Here is an 18,516-nt window from a genome sequence, read left to right as displayed (position 1 = left end):
TCAGTCAGTCCTAACAGGAATGCGGCCCCTGAGCACAACTTTGCAGTTACTACACCTATTTCTAGCTATTATTACTGAATTATTTAGGAATATTGCTATCCGGTGTCAACCAGTGAGGATGGGCTCCATTTTGGGTCTGGCTTATCCCAAGGTTTCATTACAACACTCGGCCTGGACTTGCTCATTAAGACTCTAGACATTGTTCCTGTAAAGCTGGTATGACGTGCCTGTTAAGTGTTAAAATTATTAATCAGAGTAGGAGTTGATGCAATGAAATTTACTGTGAAAACAACTTGCAAATTTTAAGTAAAATAACTTACACATATCCAGCATAGCCACCTTCAGCTCTTGATAGGCTTTGGAGAAAATATATTTGTGATTAGTTAATTTATCCTCAGGAACAGAAAGCACAAATGTTTTAACTTGCTTCATAAGCTGAGGTACTACAGTAGCTCATTTCTAGACATTAGAACATTTCACATTCTTTTCCGCAAATAGTGCAGTGCTGCTGACATCATTAGAAGTGACTTTAAATTTTTATTTATTTATTTTTTTAAATCTAAACACCCCACACACTCACAACCTACAGTTGAGACCATAAGGTGACCTCTAACACCAAGGGAGGGGATACACTAAAGTGTTTCTTAAAAGGTGCAATGTGCACTCAATGGAAGCCCTAAAAACAAACATGAATATTTTTCCAGAGATCAGGTAATGTACCCTTTCGAACATCAGCTTTGATTGTAACACTAGTGTCTGTGGTAGGTCCTAAGCACAAATGTACACAGCACTGCTTAGGTTGCCAGAAATACCTGATTATCCTTTTTGATTGTATAACAATTTCAACATCACCTGCTAATGGCCTACTTTTCCAGAACAGCAAGTACACCACTTACACCAGTTTACTGAGGTACAATACTGAAGTGAAGTTTACTCTACAGATAAAGGAGGCAATAAAAGTACTAGTGAGTTGAAGAAATAAAGAATTTAAAGCTGTAACCACTCCATAAAGTATGTTCACAGTAATGAATGTGTACTTCCAAAATGTAATGAGGCTTCATGTCAACACAAAAATTCAACAAAATACTCATTAATTACAAGCAGACATATTTTATTTATTTTTCTTGGTACAGGAGTTATCTAGATGCCAAGGTGTATTGCTAATTTTTTGCATTCCACATGTAGAGCCCTTCGGTTCCAGCCAAGATGGCGGACCTCCGCAACAAAAGTCATGTGCTTATAAAAAGGATTTTTTTAAAAAACAAAAACAACAACAAAAAAAAACCCCACTGGCCTCTGCTCACATTCCAGCTGCATGAAAGCAAAAATGGCAGCCAACACAAGATAGGAAAAACAGGACAAGTGGTTTGTGGAATCATGCGACCTACACCGAACAGTAACAGAACGCATGACAGCCCCTTTAAAGCACGGAGGCAGCTACTTTTCATAAGTGCTAGAAGATTGATGGGACTTACGAGCACAAGACGCTTTAATATAAAGTTTAAGGACTCATGAAGGGACATGTGTCCTTCAAAAGGCAAGACCACTAATATTGAAGAGCTGCATTAAACGAAGCTACACGTTCAGAAGAAAGAGCTCAGACTCAATGGCCGAATGTTGCGTGTAAAACCTTTGCAGTGCAGGCATTGAAAAGTTGAACATCAGTTTTCCTATTCCTTAAAAGAAAGAAACCAAACAAAAACAGTACAGTAGGCAGTGAACTCAAATACTGGCCATCATAGAAATTGAGGAAAAAACATCTTTGGAAATGTTAAAACAACAACAACAACAAGAAAAACCCCACAATCCTGCGATTGTACAGTTCAGTTCTCTTCACCAGTTGCATCTTTGGTTTCCTTGTTCTTTCGAACCTCTTCCAGCTTCTTATCCTAAAACAGCCATCAACGAAAAGGAGACACAGGAGTTACAAATACGACAAAACAGGGAGATGCGACAGTGACAGGGAACATGGACATGATCCTGCCCACGTGCCTTCTCTTTGAACTTCTCGTTCATCGCTGCCATTATTGCTGTGCGGTTCTCTTTATTGGCCTCCATTTTCTGGTTGAGCTTCTCCTCTGCCATCTTGCTGAAGTTGTTGTTCTCCTCCATGGCCTTCTGCTGCACCTCCTTGCAATGCTCACGCTTCTCAGCCAAGTGCTTCAGGACCTCTGCTTCATGGGACTGCAGGCAAGGGAGATGGGATCGATTACAACTCCTCTAGACTGGGATAAGGGCAACAGCCACACATCAGCAAGATAAGAACCACACCAAGTGACCTCGCAGTTAAGCACTTAATGGTCTTGCATAATTTCCATAATTCTGACACAGGATGCCTGAAGCAGGCATGTATAATTGGTGCTGTCTGCAGAAAGGCCTTTTGACTAATAAACCAAATGCTATAGGCACGCATGCGCACGCACACAAACTAGGTTAATTGCTAACCAACTTTGGGAGCCCAGGGAGCAATGGGAGGTTGTTGTAGATCCATAAGGCACAGAATAAATGCTCAAGAGCAGCTCACACAGCAAGACAGACCAGACAGTGCGAGGCCTACCTTACGCCTTTCTTCAGCCGCGTCCAGCTTCCTCTGGATCTCCTCTAGAGACACATCCTTTTTCCTAGGAGGAGAGAGGGGGAAATCGCCTTTGGTTTCCGGGGGAGGGCTTCCCAGAAGGACCTCAAACGCCTGGCCAGAGGCACGCCTGTCCAACTCCTTCACTTGAATATCTGAGGAAGAATAAATAGCAGCCTTCAAAATACCATACAAGTGAAAGGCTGAAGAAAACTTGTTTGTAGGTAGACGTGATCTTACCAACAGAAGAGGCCATTGTAGCAGATGATGGCAGAGTTGAGCTTTACACCTGAGGGAAGAACACATTCCTGAAAATATGTGGGAAGGATCTGTATCTTTTGAACATAAGTAGCATTTGCCCTCTAGCAGTTGCTGGGAGGGTCTGGAGCATACACTCGAATGCCTGTGATCATAAGGATTTAGCCAAAATGTATAGGACAGGGGAGGAGGAAAGACGGCGACAGCTCAGTGGCGACACCCTTTGAGCAATTAAAAACACTTAAAAAGCGCGTATATTTTCCTCGTGCATGTAACCTGTTTCGCTCACTTATATTCGTGTTACTATGTCAAGCATTCCATTTTGTAAAACGGTGCAGGAAAAGCTGCAGCCGTGCACAAAATGGAAACGGCAACCGTGCAGGTGAGCTGATGCCAACAGCCAGCACTATGTAACCGCCCTGAAAAGCACTGAAGTTTGGCGCGCATCGAAAGAGGTTCAAAGGGTTCACAACTCGGCATCCTCGAGGGTGAAAAGGCGCGCAATTACCCACCCGAAAGCGTGTTACAACATCGCGCACACACGAATTATTGCAAATAAATGGCGAAACTTAATCACAACTGTAGAATTGTGATAACCACGACAAAGCTCCAAAAATGCTTTTGACGTGTGAAAAAACAAAAACAGGAAACCCGTGCGTTATTACCGGTGCATATTTTCGATAACTGAATGTTTGCATCAGTCACAGTATGAAAGCGCACATCGCACGAGACAAAGCAATCTCTGTCGACAAAGAGAAACGGCTGCAAACAAAGACGGACAGGCGGTACCGCGTGCCCCGCCACGCCGAAATATAGTCGCTCAGCCCCAAGTTTATTCAGTTAGCTAGTCAGGAAAGTCCAGATTGAAAACATCCAACTGGCTGTGACTTTCAACATAGCCCCGCTACAACAGCTCCCAGTCGGGTGCCACTGGATTTGTCCTAAATTAATAAAAAAAATAAAAATAAAAAAGTGTTAGTGTGTTCGAGCAGAAACGATAAAAAAAAGTAAGAAAAAAAAGTCCTAAAATATTTTTTGCAGATGATGACCTGGGTGAATTAACTTAGATAGCCAATATCCCACGTAAGCAATGTTAAAAGACAGAAGTAGTAAGCCTGGCAGTATTTTTACTGCATTCTCACTGTAGCTAAAGGATGACAACTATATACAAAAATACTTTTTCTTCTGCGTTGCTTTCGGGGAACGTCACTTACGCTAGCTCAATGTCAACCAAAAGCAGCTAGCTAAGATGAACAGGTTACCACCGGTTTGATGAATCATCCAGCTAACCAGAACACCAAGAAGGGGGGAGGGGGATACAACCTAGCGTGCAAGCGGACTGCCATACCCTCATGTTCCGACCAAGTAAACAAAGCTCCAACCAAAGCTTGAAGGAGCAAAATAACGTTGGTCAGAATAATTTGAGTGTGCTGCAAGAAAGGTGACCGAAGTTGACTTAGTTAACTAGCTAGTTCGCCAAGGTAACTTATGCTGTTTACAGGTATTAATAGACATAACCTGAAGCCATAACGAGAGATTTGCATTGGTGAGACATTTCCAAGTCGCTTAAAACCAATTAACTTAACAACAAAAATAACCGTTCTATAAAATAAGAAGCACCTGTGGTGAAATATAACCATCACTGATTCTTTTTTTCGTGGCCAAATCAATCTTTTTAATGTGGTCAATTTCAATAACAGTCACACCCACCTTCTCGACAAACACGTTCAGGTTCTCACAAAATCCTTCTCGCGCCGATTTCTTGCCCTGTACATTGCTGGTTCGCGCATAAGAAGACCAAATGTAATGTCGTCACGTTGCGTTCTTGACTCCTATTGGCTACCTCTGTTGACAGCCATGAATTTGTGGAAATGTAGTTTTTTCATCGCATCAGACACGTATAAACAAGACCACGAGGAGATTTGGTTGTATTTGGTTGTCATTTAATGTTCTGGTTTTGAATTCAAGTTTAAAACCAATTAGAACAACGTTTTGTTATAGCGCCTTGCTTATGCTGTAAATTCGTCTACGCCCATTCTAAATGATTTATGTCTACCCAGACCTATCTCTGTGCAGTTATGAATTGTAAGAGACTGCTCAGCCAGCCTTTTTGTAGGTAGACCTAACGATATGTCGGTAGACCTAATGATTGGCTGTTTTGACAAACTTACATATTTTAAGTATATCAGAGTATCAGTGCATCTATTTTCATCTTTCATCTACACTACCTTAATAGCTATTGCCACCATTCGTGAGTGTGTCTGGGAGATATCACTGCATCATTAAGCTCAGACAGTAAGCGCTTGACTTGAAAAACGTCTTGGATGGTGACCTTTTAAAGTAGCCTTCTGTAGCGGATGGAGAAATGTAAGCCTGGCAGACGTTTGATTTGTTTTCTAATATATTCCCTCTCAGATGTCTGATATGGCTGTGATGTACACAACTGTTTTCTCTCTGAACAGCGAATGGTAGGTTAGTTTCTCAAATGTAAAGTTCTTTTGTCATGAACAAACATGATAAAAATCTCAAAATGGTATACATAATGCTGAGAGGTAACAAACAATAGTATGAAATCAGGTTACAAACTCTTAAAGATAATGTTACAGAAGGTGACAGAGAATGCCACCTTCTCATGCTTATGTGCCTGTAGTTTGTCCTGTGTGTTGCCCACCAAGTTGAATATATGTTGCACAGATAAGATCTGAAAATAACTATCTTCAGTTCTTACCTCTTCAGACAGAAATAAAGCTTATGAAGCTTTCTGAGGGATGAATATAGCAATTAAATTTTTGTCAAGCGAGCTGTTTAGTGTGGGTTATTTTCAATATGTTTGCTCTTCTCTCAGAACAAAGCGCATGAAAAGTTGAAGCCCCTTGTTGTGAACAGTGCATCTAATTCCTAATTAGTTCAATCTTCAGGAATTATATTTAGATGTTACTTTATGGTTGACTCTGACTTGAACCAATGCCAGATGTTAGCATTTAATAGTTTAATTTCTGTACCATGTGGCTTCACTACCCAGGCAGTGGTAGCTCAGTGGTTAAGGTACTTGACTTGTACTTGTAAGGTTGCTGGTTCAAGCTCCACCATTGCCGCTGTTGGGCCTCTAAGCAAGGCCCTTCACCCTCAGTTGCTCAAGTTTTACTCAGGCATAATTGTAAGTCACTATGGATAAAAGCATCAGCTAAATGCAGTCAATGTAACATCATTATTAAACAGTATACTTGTGCTAGGACATTCCTTTTTTGTGCCTGTCCCATTGATCTTGAGCAAATTATACAGAGAGATAGTGTGGAATACTCTGGTTAAGGATGTTGTATGTGATATGGGACTGCTAACATGAAAATAGTCCAGGTCCTCTTCAACAGTTTTGCAGTATTAAGGTAATGTTAGGAGGTTAATAATGTAACACTTAGAAGATTGTGGTGGTCTAGTTTTAATGTCACAGATCTGCCACTTCAGAATGTGTGCTTACCTCTGTGTGTGTGTGTGTGTGTGTGTGTGTGTGTGTGTGTGTGCGCGTGCACGTGCGCGCACGTGTGCATGTGTGTACTCATGCATGCATGTGTGTGAGCGTGTATTTTGAGAGAGAGAAACAGATGGCGCTAACTTGATCAATGCTAAAAAGCTCCCGTTGGGTCCAGTGGTTTTGTTCAGGACAAAGACATTTAGGCTGATGACTATGACCTGAACTTGTGACATGTGCCAGGGGGATTTCAGGAGGAGTGTTTGTGTGTGTTTGTGTTTAAGGGGCTTTGTAAATTCTCCCCAGCCACATGTGACTCAACATTAAGTAATTGATTCTCATACTGAGGTCAAGCAAGTGATTTTGGCAGGAAAGGGCAGTTTGGACTGGTCCCTCAGAGCACCATATGGGCCAATTCAATACAATACAATACAAAGGAAGCAGTAAACTCCTCCCAAAGCTCACAGCAGTTACTGGGAAGGGTAAGGTGCTCTCCAGACTGACTGCCACTGTTCATAAAGTATGCACACACACACATACAAAAAACATATTTCAGCTTCATGTTATGCTTAAAATGTAATAAAAATCCATGTTTTAAGAGAGATTAAATAAGAATGGAAAAAATCTAATCTTTTTGTATCCACACTTTGCCAAGATTACATCACAGAGCCTTGTCTTATAATGCGGGAGGTAAGGGAACAGGGATATAAAGACTGATCTTCCACATGAACTCTCTCCAAGTCCTCTGTTCACAGTTGTGGATTATTATGTTCATCCCACTGGCTTTCAGTTTTACATCAGGGGATTTAGGAGCTTGGGCTTCTGTGGTCAGTGAACTTTTTTGTGTGAATTTGTATGCTTTGAACATACACTTTACGTATTCTTAATGCAGGCAATAAATAATCTCAGAAAGTTCACATACATTTGCAGTATTAGAAGAGCAAGATCTTTCTGTTTTATTACACTCAGAAATGGAAAAGCAAGAGCTGTGTGTATGTGTGTTTGTGCATGAGTGTGTGTGGATGTGTGAGCCCACATGCACATGTGTGTGACCCATTTTCTCAGTACAGAGGTTTTTAGGCCTCAGAGGCAGTGGGATTTTCTGGTCTCATTTTTCAAACCTGTGTTGTGATTGGTCAGTATAGGTAAAGGTAGTCCTGGTATTGGCTCATTTGCTGCTTACGCTCATCACTATAGGGGAGGTGTCCGCTTCACACACAGCATGTGAACAGCAGTGAAACAAAGTGGTCAGCAGAGATTCTGCTTATTAAAGAGTATAAGGGAACATGCAGAACCTAACATGGAGGAAAGTGTTATCAACAAGTGATACCTTTTTTGATGAGATAATTTTGTTAGGATGCTATGGGATTAATTATAAAAACACCATACTACATGTTATCCACTTCAAATCCATTCTAACCATGACAAGAAGTAAGAAATCAATGAACTGGTATAATTAGGCAAAATTAGATAATACTGTGTTACATAAAAGCTTACTCACTTGTTTCTTCTCTTGCTGTCTCTTTGTAGAATGGTGAGTTATAAACTAGATGTCACCCCAACCCTTATCTGCTCATTCATTCCTTTTAGTCAATTTGTGTGTGCATGCTCTGTCTTTCTCTCTCTCTCTCTCTCTCTCTCTCACATGTGGAACATTTACATGTTTTTATGTGTCAAATTTGTGAAATGTATAGCTGTGCAAGCTACTTTGCCACATTAAATAGTAAAGTTTTGATTTTCCAATCCATTGCTTAATTAAAATTGTTGTTCACATCAGTTATAATTAGTTTGAATTACACATACAACTATTATTGGTCATTTTTAATTCCCTTATTTGGTTGGACATGTACAAAGTGTTGCTACTGTGACATCTGAAGTCCATACCGTGACTTTCTGAAAAAGAGATTTATCAGGAGTGTTAAATTTGCCTTATTTGTCTGGGTTTAAGCTCACGAAATAGCTGTGAGGAAAAGTGCCTCAGCTGAGAAGAGGGGTCGAGGCATGCTGTGTTTGTGTACCAGAAGAGAGGTTGGGACATGTTTAAGTGGCTGTGAATGAAAAGAGAGGTCGGGGCATGTAGAAAACGTTCAAAGACAATCCTGTAACAATCCTGTAACAAACAATTCACCCATAAATGTGAGTGCCTTATTCTCTTATGAAGGGATAATCAGGTGCCAGATCCTCATTAAGCCCCTTTATGCATTAAGCATGCTAATTGTATTACCATGACTGAACAGTTGGTGGATATTTGCTTTAATAAATTTAGCAGGCAGAGTGATACCCATATTTGTTGTTAGGTATGAATTTATTTTTAGATATGAATCTTAGAGACAATCTTGGAAACAAAGAATGTTGTTGTTTTGTTTTTTTCGAAGTGCTTCTGTTCAGATTTTTCTAATTATGTCACCCGCTGTCACAGTATGAACAAACTACTGTGGTGTGCAGAACCATAGCAGTGATAGGCTGTATTCAGTATGTAATGTATTATCGCACAGTGAACATGTTCTTACTATGCATGTGCAGAATATAAAAGAGGTCTAAGATGGTCTCTTTCAACGTTTTGCCCATGGCTGTAATTTCACAGTCATGTTCTGTGAACAGCTTGTGAGTCAAATAGATATTTTAATAAGAGTACAAATGCTTCGGTAAATATATAAAAATACATAGAAAATACAAATGGCTAAGTCTTGGTTGATTTTTAACTTTATAAGTAACTTTATAAGTAGTTGTTTGGCAAACAAGATCTAAAATTGACAGTCTCTAATGATTTGATCACATTGATTTACTGCTAATAGTCATTATATCTTTAGTCCTATGGAATAGGATTGATAGTGGATTTGTTTTTCAGCAGAGTTTGAAATTTTCAGTATTGAGTTTGGCTTAAGGTTATCTATGAAATGCAATTCTTACCACCGGCTTTTATGGGTTCAATTTGACATCTGTGTCCTGAATAATGTTTGGAAGTAGCTCATCTAGTGGAGTGTGGAGAGGAAGGTACTAGAAAAATGAAGGTAGTGTGATTGATTACTAGGGAACACACACTCATATGTCATATATGTTGACAAATAGGAGTGTCTGCCAAATGCTCTAAATGAATTATATATTCATATAATATGGTAACCAAGTATTATGGAGCCTCAGTTCTACATATTTCCATAGCGCATCAATTCTATAGCTGTGTGGCTTCTGCTTTAAAGATGAGAATAACACTTTTTTTAATTTGCAACATAATATATGTAATATATTAAGATAACTTTGATTCAGCATAAGCTTGTACATGAGACTGGTAAAGTCAGACGCACGTGCTCACACACACACACACACGCGCGCGCGCGCGCGCGCACACACATATCCTAAAGCTAATGGATCTGTCTCAGCTTCACTCATTAGCCAGGTCCAACAGATGGGACCCTCTTGTGATGGATAGGAGAGGAGAGGAGGAGGAGCCCCTGTGTAATTCCTCGGCTGAGCCACATTAGGACGACTATGTTTTTCCAGGTTATTCATGCCACATGTTTGCTGTGCTGTTGTATTTTGGCCGCATATGTGCACTGTGGTTCTTCATTGATAGCAATATGGATGAGGACAAACCCCACCTTGTATGTCCGTGTATGTCCGTGTGGAGAATAAATATGTTTCCATGCTGTTGATATTATTGCCATTTCATGCCATTTCCTGTCACAGTTTCCAAATCATTGTGGAGTAATTTTATAGTACTGGGGTTTTTTTCATAGTTTAGCTACAGGGCTTATATGAAACATGATTACCATGTTCTTTATGTATAAAAGAAAAAATAATTTAAATAGAAACTACTACTAATAAATTGAAATAGAAACTACTACTATGTATATAAAATTTTCACTTATTTATAGCAACTGTCTCCATCCAATCAACACACCTGTGAGTGGCTATAAAATAAAATAAAACATAAATAGAAAATAGTAGAAATCATAAAGCATTTAACCACCACCATCATCATAGAAAGTAGTGAACAGTAGTGAACAGTGTGCACTGCATTGGTCCAGTGAGTTGTGATGTTGTTCCAATGGTTATGGCACAGTGACATGTCACTGTGATACCCAGGTGGGGCTCTTAGCCCCGTGACAACATTAACTCTGTACTCTGTGATGCCCTTGCAGCATGCAGCTGGAAATAAATAGATAGAGAGAGGGGGAGGGCTCTTCTAACACATGGATTGGACTAGAGAGAGGGGGAGGGCTCTTCTAACACATGGATTGGACTAGACGGAGGGGGAGGGCTCTTCTAACACATGGATTGGACTAGAGGGTGGGGGAGGGATCTTCTAACACATGGATTGGACTAGAGGGAGGGGGAGGGCTATTCTAACACATGGTTGGACTAGAGGGAGGGGGAGGGCTCTTCTAACACATGGATTGGACTAGAGGGAGGGGAAAGGCTCTTCTAACACATGGATTGGACTAGAGGGAGGGGGAGGGCTCTTCTAACACATGGTTGGACTAGAGGGAGGGGGAGGGCTCTTCTAACACATGGATTGGACTAGAGGGAGGGGGAAGGCTCTTCTAACATGGATTGGACTAGAGGGAGGGGGAGGGCTCTTCTAACACATGGTTGGACTAGAGGGAGGGGGAGGGCTCTTCTAACATGGATTGGACTAGAGGGAGGGGGAAGGCTCTTCTAACACAAGGATTGGACTAGAGGGAGGGGGAGGGCTCTTCTAACACATGGATTGGACTAGAGGGAGGGGGAGGGCTCTTCTAACACATGCCCTATCAGACTACGCTGCCATCATTCCACACCTCTGAGACCATGACATCATGACCAAGATGGTGGGATGTAACAAGGAAAACAAAGGATGAAGAGGAGGAGATGGAGAAGGTCTGATGAAAATGAGGAAGAGTGAATTGTGATAAAAGGAATGAAAGTGAGAAGTATCCTACTAAAACCTCAAATGGTGACCTGCCAATGCAAACCTATTAAACCTTGCCTGACTACTATCAAATGGAATTACAATGATGCAGTTATGCTTGTAGCCTGTGAGATTTCAAATGTATATCTGGCCATGTGAATTCCAGCTTCTCTCCCTTGACTGATCAAAGTGCAGGATTAGTTAGGCATGAGTTATTTGATGAAAGAGTGTGGAGTGTGATGTTCCGACTGCAGTGATTCTGCACTACTGTGTGTGTTATCTCAAGATCTGGAGATGCTGATGCTCCATTGAGATAGATCAGTCATGTCCCATTATAAAGCATGATATGTACTGTACACTGGACCTCTTAAGAATGGCTAATGCAAATCAGAGTGGCTCTGTGCTGAAATTATACAGTCTTACCCGCCCCAGTGGCCATTCAGTGTTTGTGTACCATGAATTTCTTGAAACTACTGAGGCCCTGTGTGGTAAAATGGAGTACTCAATCGATTGCAGTTGTCTGGTGGCAAGATAGAATGAGCAGAACAGAACAGAAGCATTGAAAGCAATGCCAGCACAGAAAGGAAAGGTCATGTTGTCAGATATAAACACACACACACACACACACACACACACACACACACACACACACACACACACAGGCGTTGCACTCACTTATCAGCACCACAATGGAAAAAGATCCATCCAAGCTATTAAGAATTACAATAAAATAGAGTATAGCATAGCAATGGGAACAACAGTGACAAACAGGCTACCTCACTAAGATTATGATCAATATCCTAGTTCTAAAACCTGACTAAAATTACACTGATTCACTGTTATAGTACACATAGCCATGTGATGTCTACAGGTGTCCCCCTGTTCATAACACATTCTTGTTTGTTTGGGTTGGGCAAATGCCAATACACAGTAATGTTTGATATTCTGCCAGACCCAGTCTCTGTCTGCTGGAAGACATTTAGCGATAATGTCACAGATCTCTCTCTCTCTCTCTCTCTCTGTCTTTCTGTGTGTGTGTTAGGAGGGGTCCATTCGCATCATTGTGATCCAAATCAAGACAAAGGATGAAATCACCACCAAGCATATTCCAAAGGAGAGGGGAGTGAAGGAAGTCAAAATAGAGATTAAATAAAACATTATTGAAAGTTAGCAGCAGCTATATAAAGAGAAATCTATTAATTATTACTAAAATTACAATGAATGCAGTTTTATTTCTTAAAAATACCAGTATGTTGTTTGCATTTGCATCCCCTGTCTGGCTGCATTGGTACAACCCATGTGTTTCACTATGATGGGACACAAATGAAATGCTGCTTCAGGTCGTTCGAGGTTGTTAGTGAGTTAATCTGTCACATAAGGTATCGATCAAGTGCTCAGACCCACTGTAAATAAGAAAGATATGTATCAAGCTAGCCAGAATGCTTAACTGTTCAACCTGTCCACTGTTATTTCCTTAGGTAACAAATATATGGGGCATTGTCAGTTGTTCAGTAAAAAGTGCAATGAACAAGGATAGCTCTGCTCTCAGTAATGTGAAAGGTCTAAATGCCTCTTTTTTTTTTTTTACAGAACATTCATTTGGTTGTTTCTCTCTGGCTGTTGCTCCATTTATCTCTCTCCCCAACCTCCCTCTCTCCTTCATCATTTTAACTTCCTTCTCCCAGGGCAGGGTGGCACAGTGAACTCCACGTGAATGCTTTATGTTGGCATACTTTCAGTGGAACAAGACACACACACACACACACACCTGTCCCCCTGCCCTTTCTATTACCCGCCACGGCTATACACTGCATCTCCTGCTAGCTGTCAGATGGTTGCTTTTTTAATGGAATGAATTAGGTACTTGGTTAGAGTTCCAAGCATTCTTCATACAAATGTTTAATCCTGAGAGAAATGAGACATGCCGATCCTCACCATAACAACAACTGACATAGCAAAGTTTGTTTAGACACTACCTGAAGCCGTGTAAACTAGTGTGGGGGTTTATCCTAATAAATATTATTTTTCTATTTGTGGATAAGGATTCTATGCAGATTCCGCCATTGCCGGTTCCCAAGCGCCGGATGTGAAAGGAGGAGGGTTAGGCGCCAGGCCAGCAACCCGGCCCTGTAAAAACTTTTACCGCTACGGAAACAACAAGCGAATATTCTAAACGATCCCATCAGCAAAGAGGACCTGGCTCTAACTTGATGACGGTGCTGGAGCAAACCAGCGAGGGTGTCCAACGCCCGATGCAGACCGGAACCTTCGATGCAAAAATTATTTCCAAATTAGGCACCTGAAACGTTAGAACTCTCTGCAAAGGTGGGAAGCTCGCCCAGCTTCTACACGAATTTGACAACTACAATCTTTACATATTGGGCGTCTCCGAAATGCGTTGGACTGGATCAGGAAAGATTGTAAGTGATGGCAAGTCAGTCCTGTATTCAGGACATGAGGAGCACCATATTCATGGTGTCGGATTGGTGCTTAGTAAAAAGGCATCATGTGCATTGCTTGGATGGAAACCTGTCAACGATCGCATCATCACGACGCGATTTCAATCAAGACATGCTAAAACTTCCATCATCCAAGTATACACTCCACCCGAAGACTATGATGACAATCAAAAGGATATGTTCTACGGACTGCTACAAGACACCATTGATGAAATCCATGACGTTAAACTTCTCATCGGTGATTTCAATGCGCAAATTACCGACGACTGTCTTGGCTTAGAAAACGTCATTGGTCCACACAGTTCGGGGCGACAGACCAACGATAATGGTGAACGACTTCTATCCTTTAGCAATATGAACAATTTCTGCATTGGTAACACATACTTCCGACACAAAAACATCCATAAGAAAACCTGGCAATCGCCGGATGGAGCCACATACAATGATTTTGACTTTACCTGTATCTCTCGGCGATGGCGTTCAGCACTGTTGGACGTCCGAGCCTATCGCGGAGCGGACGTTGGATCGGACCATTATCTCATACAATCCTGAATTCGGTTACGGCTCAAACGGAGAGAACAAAAGCAACGACAATGTCCTTACGCTGTGGAGAAGCTGAAAAAACCTGCCGCGGTCCATCAATTCCAACTGGAGTTGAGAAATTGGTTCGAGCTACTCCAAGATGCGGGCGACATCGATGAATACTGGATGGCATTCAAACAAGCAGTCATAGAAACGGTAAAGGAAACCGTGGGTCGCCAATGCGGGACACAGAAAGAACGTTGGATACGGGACCCAACTTGGAGCCTGATTAACGAAAGGAAAATTGCAAAATGCCGATGCGAACAGGCAAAAGCTGACCCTGACAAGGAAACCACAGCAGAGCGATATCGGCAACTGGATAGGACAGTCAAACGAAGCTGCAAATCTGACAAGAAGGCATGGTTGGAATGCAAAGGAGCCGAAGCACATGAGGCGGCTAGCAAGAATGACAATAAGACGCTGTACCGCATTGTACGAGAGTTGACTGGGGCATGGAGCAACTCAAGTGCACCCATCAAAAACAAGGACGGGGTGTTTCTGCGCACCAGAGAAGAACAAGACGCGTGCTGGGTAGAACACTTCAAGGAAACCTTGAACCAGCCCCCCCCTTGCCAACACCTATGACTTTGGCGCCACACCGCCACCTCCAGACCTGGTAGTTAATCTTGATCTAATCACTATCGAGGAAACTAAGGTGGCTATTCGAACACTCAAAGCCAACAAAGCACCCGGCCTAGACGAGATAGCACCAGAAATGCTAAAGCACGGTGGAGACGCAATTGCAAACACCCTCACAGTGCTGTTCAACAAGTGCTGGCAAGATCAGAACAAGTGCTGGCAAGATTCCTCCCAAGTGACTGGAGGAAAGGAGTAATCGTTAAACTCCCCAAGAAAGGCAATACCGCCGACTGCAACAATTGGCGGGGCATTACACTCCTCTCGGTTCCTGGGAAAGTCTTCTGCAGCGTTCTATTACGGTGCCTACAACAAGCAGTGGAAGAAATTCTCCAGGAAGATCAAGCCGGATTCAGAGTGGGCCGATCGTGCAGTGAGCAGATTTACACGCTTCGTAATATCATCGAACAGTGCATCGAATTCCAGCGCCCCCTGCTCATATACTTTATCTACTTCAAAAAGGCTTTTGATAGCGTCCACAGGGGCTCCTTGTGGAAAATCTTATGAGCCTACAGCATTCCACAACGGTTTGTCAACGTCTTCCAGAACCTATATATCAGCTCTAGCTGCTGCGTCAGGACAGACGATGGCTACACAGATTTCTTCAACATCGAAACCGGAGTCAAGCAAGGATGTATCCTGTCGCCAATTCTCTTTTTGCTCGCAGTCGACTACGTCATGAAAAAGGCGATGATGAGCCCAGTGACTGGAATCCCTTGGACAAATGGATCTCATCTCACTGATCTTGATTTCGCAGACGACATTGCCTTGCTAGCGAATACAAAACCGGCTCTACAATCCATGACAACGTGCCTTGAGGGCGAAGCGGAAAAGGTTGGCTTGCGCATTAACACAGACAAAACCAAGGCCATGCGGGTGAATCGTCAAACCAAGGTGCAGATAACTATTGCGCAGCAAACGGTGGAGGACATCGACGAGTTCACATATCTCGGCAGCATAGTATCCAATAATGACGGTGGCTCAGAAGCGGACGTTCGATGTAGGATCGGAAAGGTGGCGGGTGTGTTCCAGCGTCTACGCCGCATCTGGTCCTCAACAATGATCAATACAGGAATCAAAATGCGTCCGTACTCCACGATCGTCATCCCAACCGCCATTTATGCCAGTGAAACCTGGAGGAACACAAAGAGGATCGCCCAGAAACTAAACGTTTTCCATCAACGGTGCCTCTGCTGAATATTGGGTATCTTGTATAAAGACAGAATTACCAATGAGGAAGTTCTTCAAAGGAGTGGATTGCGTAAGCTGGAAGAAATCGTCACCAAATGCAGAATGCGCCTCGCTGGTCATCTCCTACGTCTTCCAGACAAACGCATCTCAAAGGCAGCTGTACACTGGACACCGACAGGAGGAAAGCGAAAGCAAGGCCGACCTAAAACCACCTGGAGATCAACCTTCATCGCTGACCTAAAAACTGTTGACATACGCTCATTGGACGAAGACAGAGACGCTGCAGCCGATAGGACCCGTTGGAGAGCGCTTGTTGCCCAATGCACCAAGGAGTGCAGGAGGAACTAAAATTTTAAAAAATTTAAAATTCTATGCAGAATTTACCGTAAAATCTCTTTTACTACAATCGTAGCTGCAAAGTATTAGGGCGATATAATGCAACATTGAGATTATGTGTTTAATTTTTGCTTATATGTATATTGTACACATGTAGAATGCACTTGGGATCAGCACTATGGTCTTTATCATGCCTTAATCCTCTATAAAATTATAAAATCAAATTATAGTTTAAAATGTGAATCACTCAACTTGCCATCATTTACTTTGCTCTCACATGGTCTCTGTGCAAATGGCAATATGAGAATTATCAGGTCATTTTTCACACCATCCTGTTCACAGCCCAAAAGAAGAACTACTTCTTCAAATATTATAGCTATTTCACATTCATGGTTTTATAGACTATTAAAAATGTCATATAAAAATATGGCAGTTCTCATTCATTAATGACAAAAATCAAATAAAAACCTTAAATTAAAATTTAATCATAACCTGTTCCTCTGTGGAGTCTTCAAAGTCTTTGTCTCTGTGATTGACAAATGGGTTCACCGAGTGAACCAAGACTGCATAAACATGCCCAAGACTGCATAAACATGTCTTCATGTCGAGCATGTCTGGCTGTGTGACAAGATAAGGAATGGACTCCATCTGGTGTTCGAAAAGTGAAAGTTCATTTTAACGTCACAATCACGCCCATGGCTCTGGAATTTTTTAATTTTTTAAAATGAATTTCAAAGCATACAAATATTATTGTTTTTGTAAAATTATAAGTTCAATATGGTGTGATTCTTGCAATTAATTAAGATCATTACATTATGACTACATTAAAGTGCAGTTGATTTTATTTGAGAAGGCTGTCACAGTTGCGCTGGTTATTATATTCCTCCACAGGATTAGGACGCTTTCACACTTGTCCCGAACGTTTGAGGACCGATTCTGGGCTCGTTTGAAGGAGGGACACGAAAGCGCTGGTTTGCTTTCATCACCCCCTGATGTCTCCTGCTGTAGCCCACCGCACTTCCATTCCAGCCAACTACTTCTCTGTTGTCCTTGAAGGATGCTTCGACAAGCACACACTATGGGGACAAGACGATAACTTCTAGAAAACCGGATTAGACATTAATTGCTTGTTTTTTCATTTTATTGTTTAATTATTTTTATTTTAAAATTATTATTGTGGTGACTGTGGTCGGCCAAAGGAGGATGCCCCCCCCCCCCCCCCCCCCTTTGAGACTTGTTTGCTCTCAAAGTTTCTACCTCATGTTCTAGGGAGTTTTTCCTTGCCGCTGTTATCCTTGGTTTTTCACTGGGCTATATACACAAAGCGCTATATACATAAAATTGATTTGATTGAATCTTTCTGCGACTTTTGTTACATTGTATGTCTATAGATTGCCTTTTCCTTGTAAAATGTACTCTACAGTGCTGTACAAACATGTTAGGTACCTGAGAAAAATGGATTTAAAAGGTCTATTTGGATGGTAAGCTTTTATTTACTCAGAAAATACACGAAACCTGAAAAGGGAAGTAACGCGATAAATAGAAATAGTCAAGCTACAAACTGAAGCAATGATGCAGCCCCACACGCGGTGCCGGAAGCGGATAGATCCCACACCTGCCGCGGACCGCCCTATAGCTCGCTGGACGCGAACCCCAAAACACAGCTATAGGAAGGACCAGAGATCGTTACTCTGGACCGCTCACCGTCTCCAAAATGACTTTCACACTTCACCAAACGCACCGAACTCGTGTAGAAAGCGGGCCTGGGGCCGGAAAAAAGATCAATTGCGAAAACAGCGATGGCTGAACTCTTAAGTAGATAATCAGCCTTTTGAAATATTGACGGCTTCACCTGCTGGTTGTTCAGTCAAGGGCTACCTGCTGTGTTATTTTCTCAAACGCGAACCCAAACTGCCATTATGTGGGATAAATTATTTTTAACTCAGTAATGTAGCCATACAACTACAAAACACAGTAAGCACATTTAACCGTAACTATGTTTTAAGGGTAAATTTTTAGCCTATTTATTTGTTTATTGAAATGTAATTTTTCTTTTTTCTATAAAGATTATGACAAAGTATTTGTATCCGAATATAGCAGATTTACAGAGAACACTAAGTATACA

The 18,516-nt window shown here is 41.7% G+C and overlaps 1 protein-coding gene and 1 pseudogene across 1 annotated transcript; one reads left to right on the top strand and one right to left on the bottom strand.

The window, feature by feature from the left end:
* Positions 1 to 1,094: 1,094 nt before the first annotated feature.
* stmn1a (stathmin 1a) lies at positions 1,095 to 4,667 on the bottom strand. Its single transcript, XM_027009778.3, has 5 exons — positions 4,544 to 4,667; positions 2,816 to 2,864; positions 2,558 to 2,730; positions 1,993 to 2,184; positions 1,095 to 1,889 (listed from the first exon to the last, which is right to left on the bottom strand). Exons 2-5 carry the CDS (start codon positions 2,829 to 2,831, stop codon positions 1,824 to 1,826), a joined length of 447 nt encoding a protein of 148 aa, XP_026865579.1. The 5' UTR covers positions 2,832 to 2,864; positions 4,544 to 4,667; the 3' UTR covers positions 1,095 to 1,823.
* Positions 4,668 to 13,496: 8,829 nt separating this feature from the next.
* On the top strand, positions 13,497 to 15,142 carry LOC118241155 (protein CFDP2-like; annotated as a pseudogene).
* The last annotated feature ends 3,374 nt before the right edge of the window (positions 15,143 to 18,516 follow it).

The sequence above is a fragment of the Electrophorus electricus genome, chromosome 6 (assembly GCF_041902795.1).
Source record: "Electrophorus electricus isolate QZ-2024a chromosome 6, ASM4190279v1, whole genome shotgun sequence".
Taxonomy (NCBI): domain Eukaryota; kingdom Metazoa; phylum Chordata; class Actinopteri; order Gymnotiformes; family Gymnotidae; genus Electrophorus; species Electrophorus electricus.
Note: the sequence above shows the minus strand (reverse complement) of the source record. Positions and strands in the feature narration are given on the sequence as shown.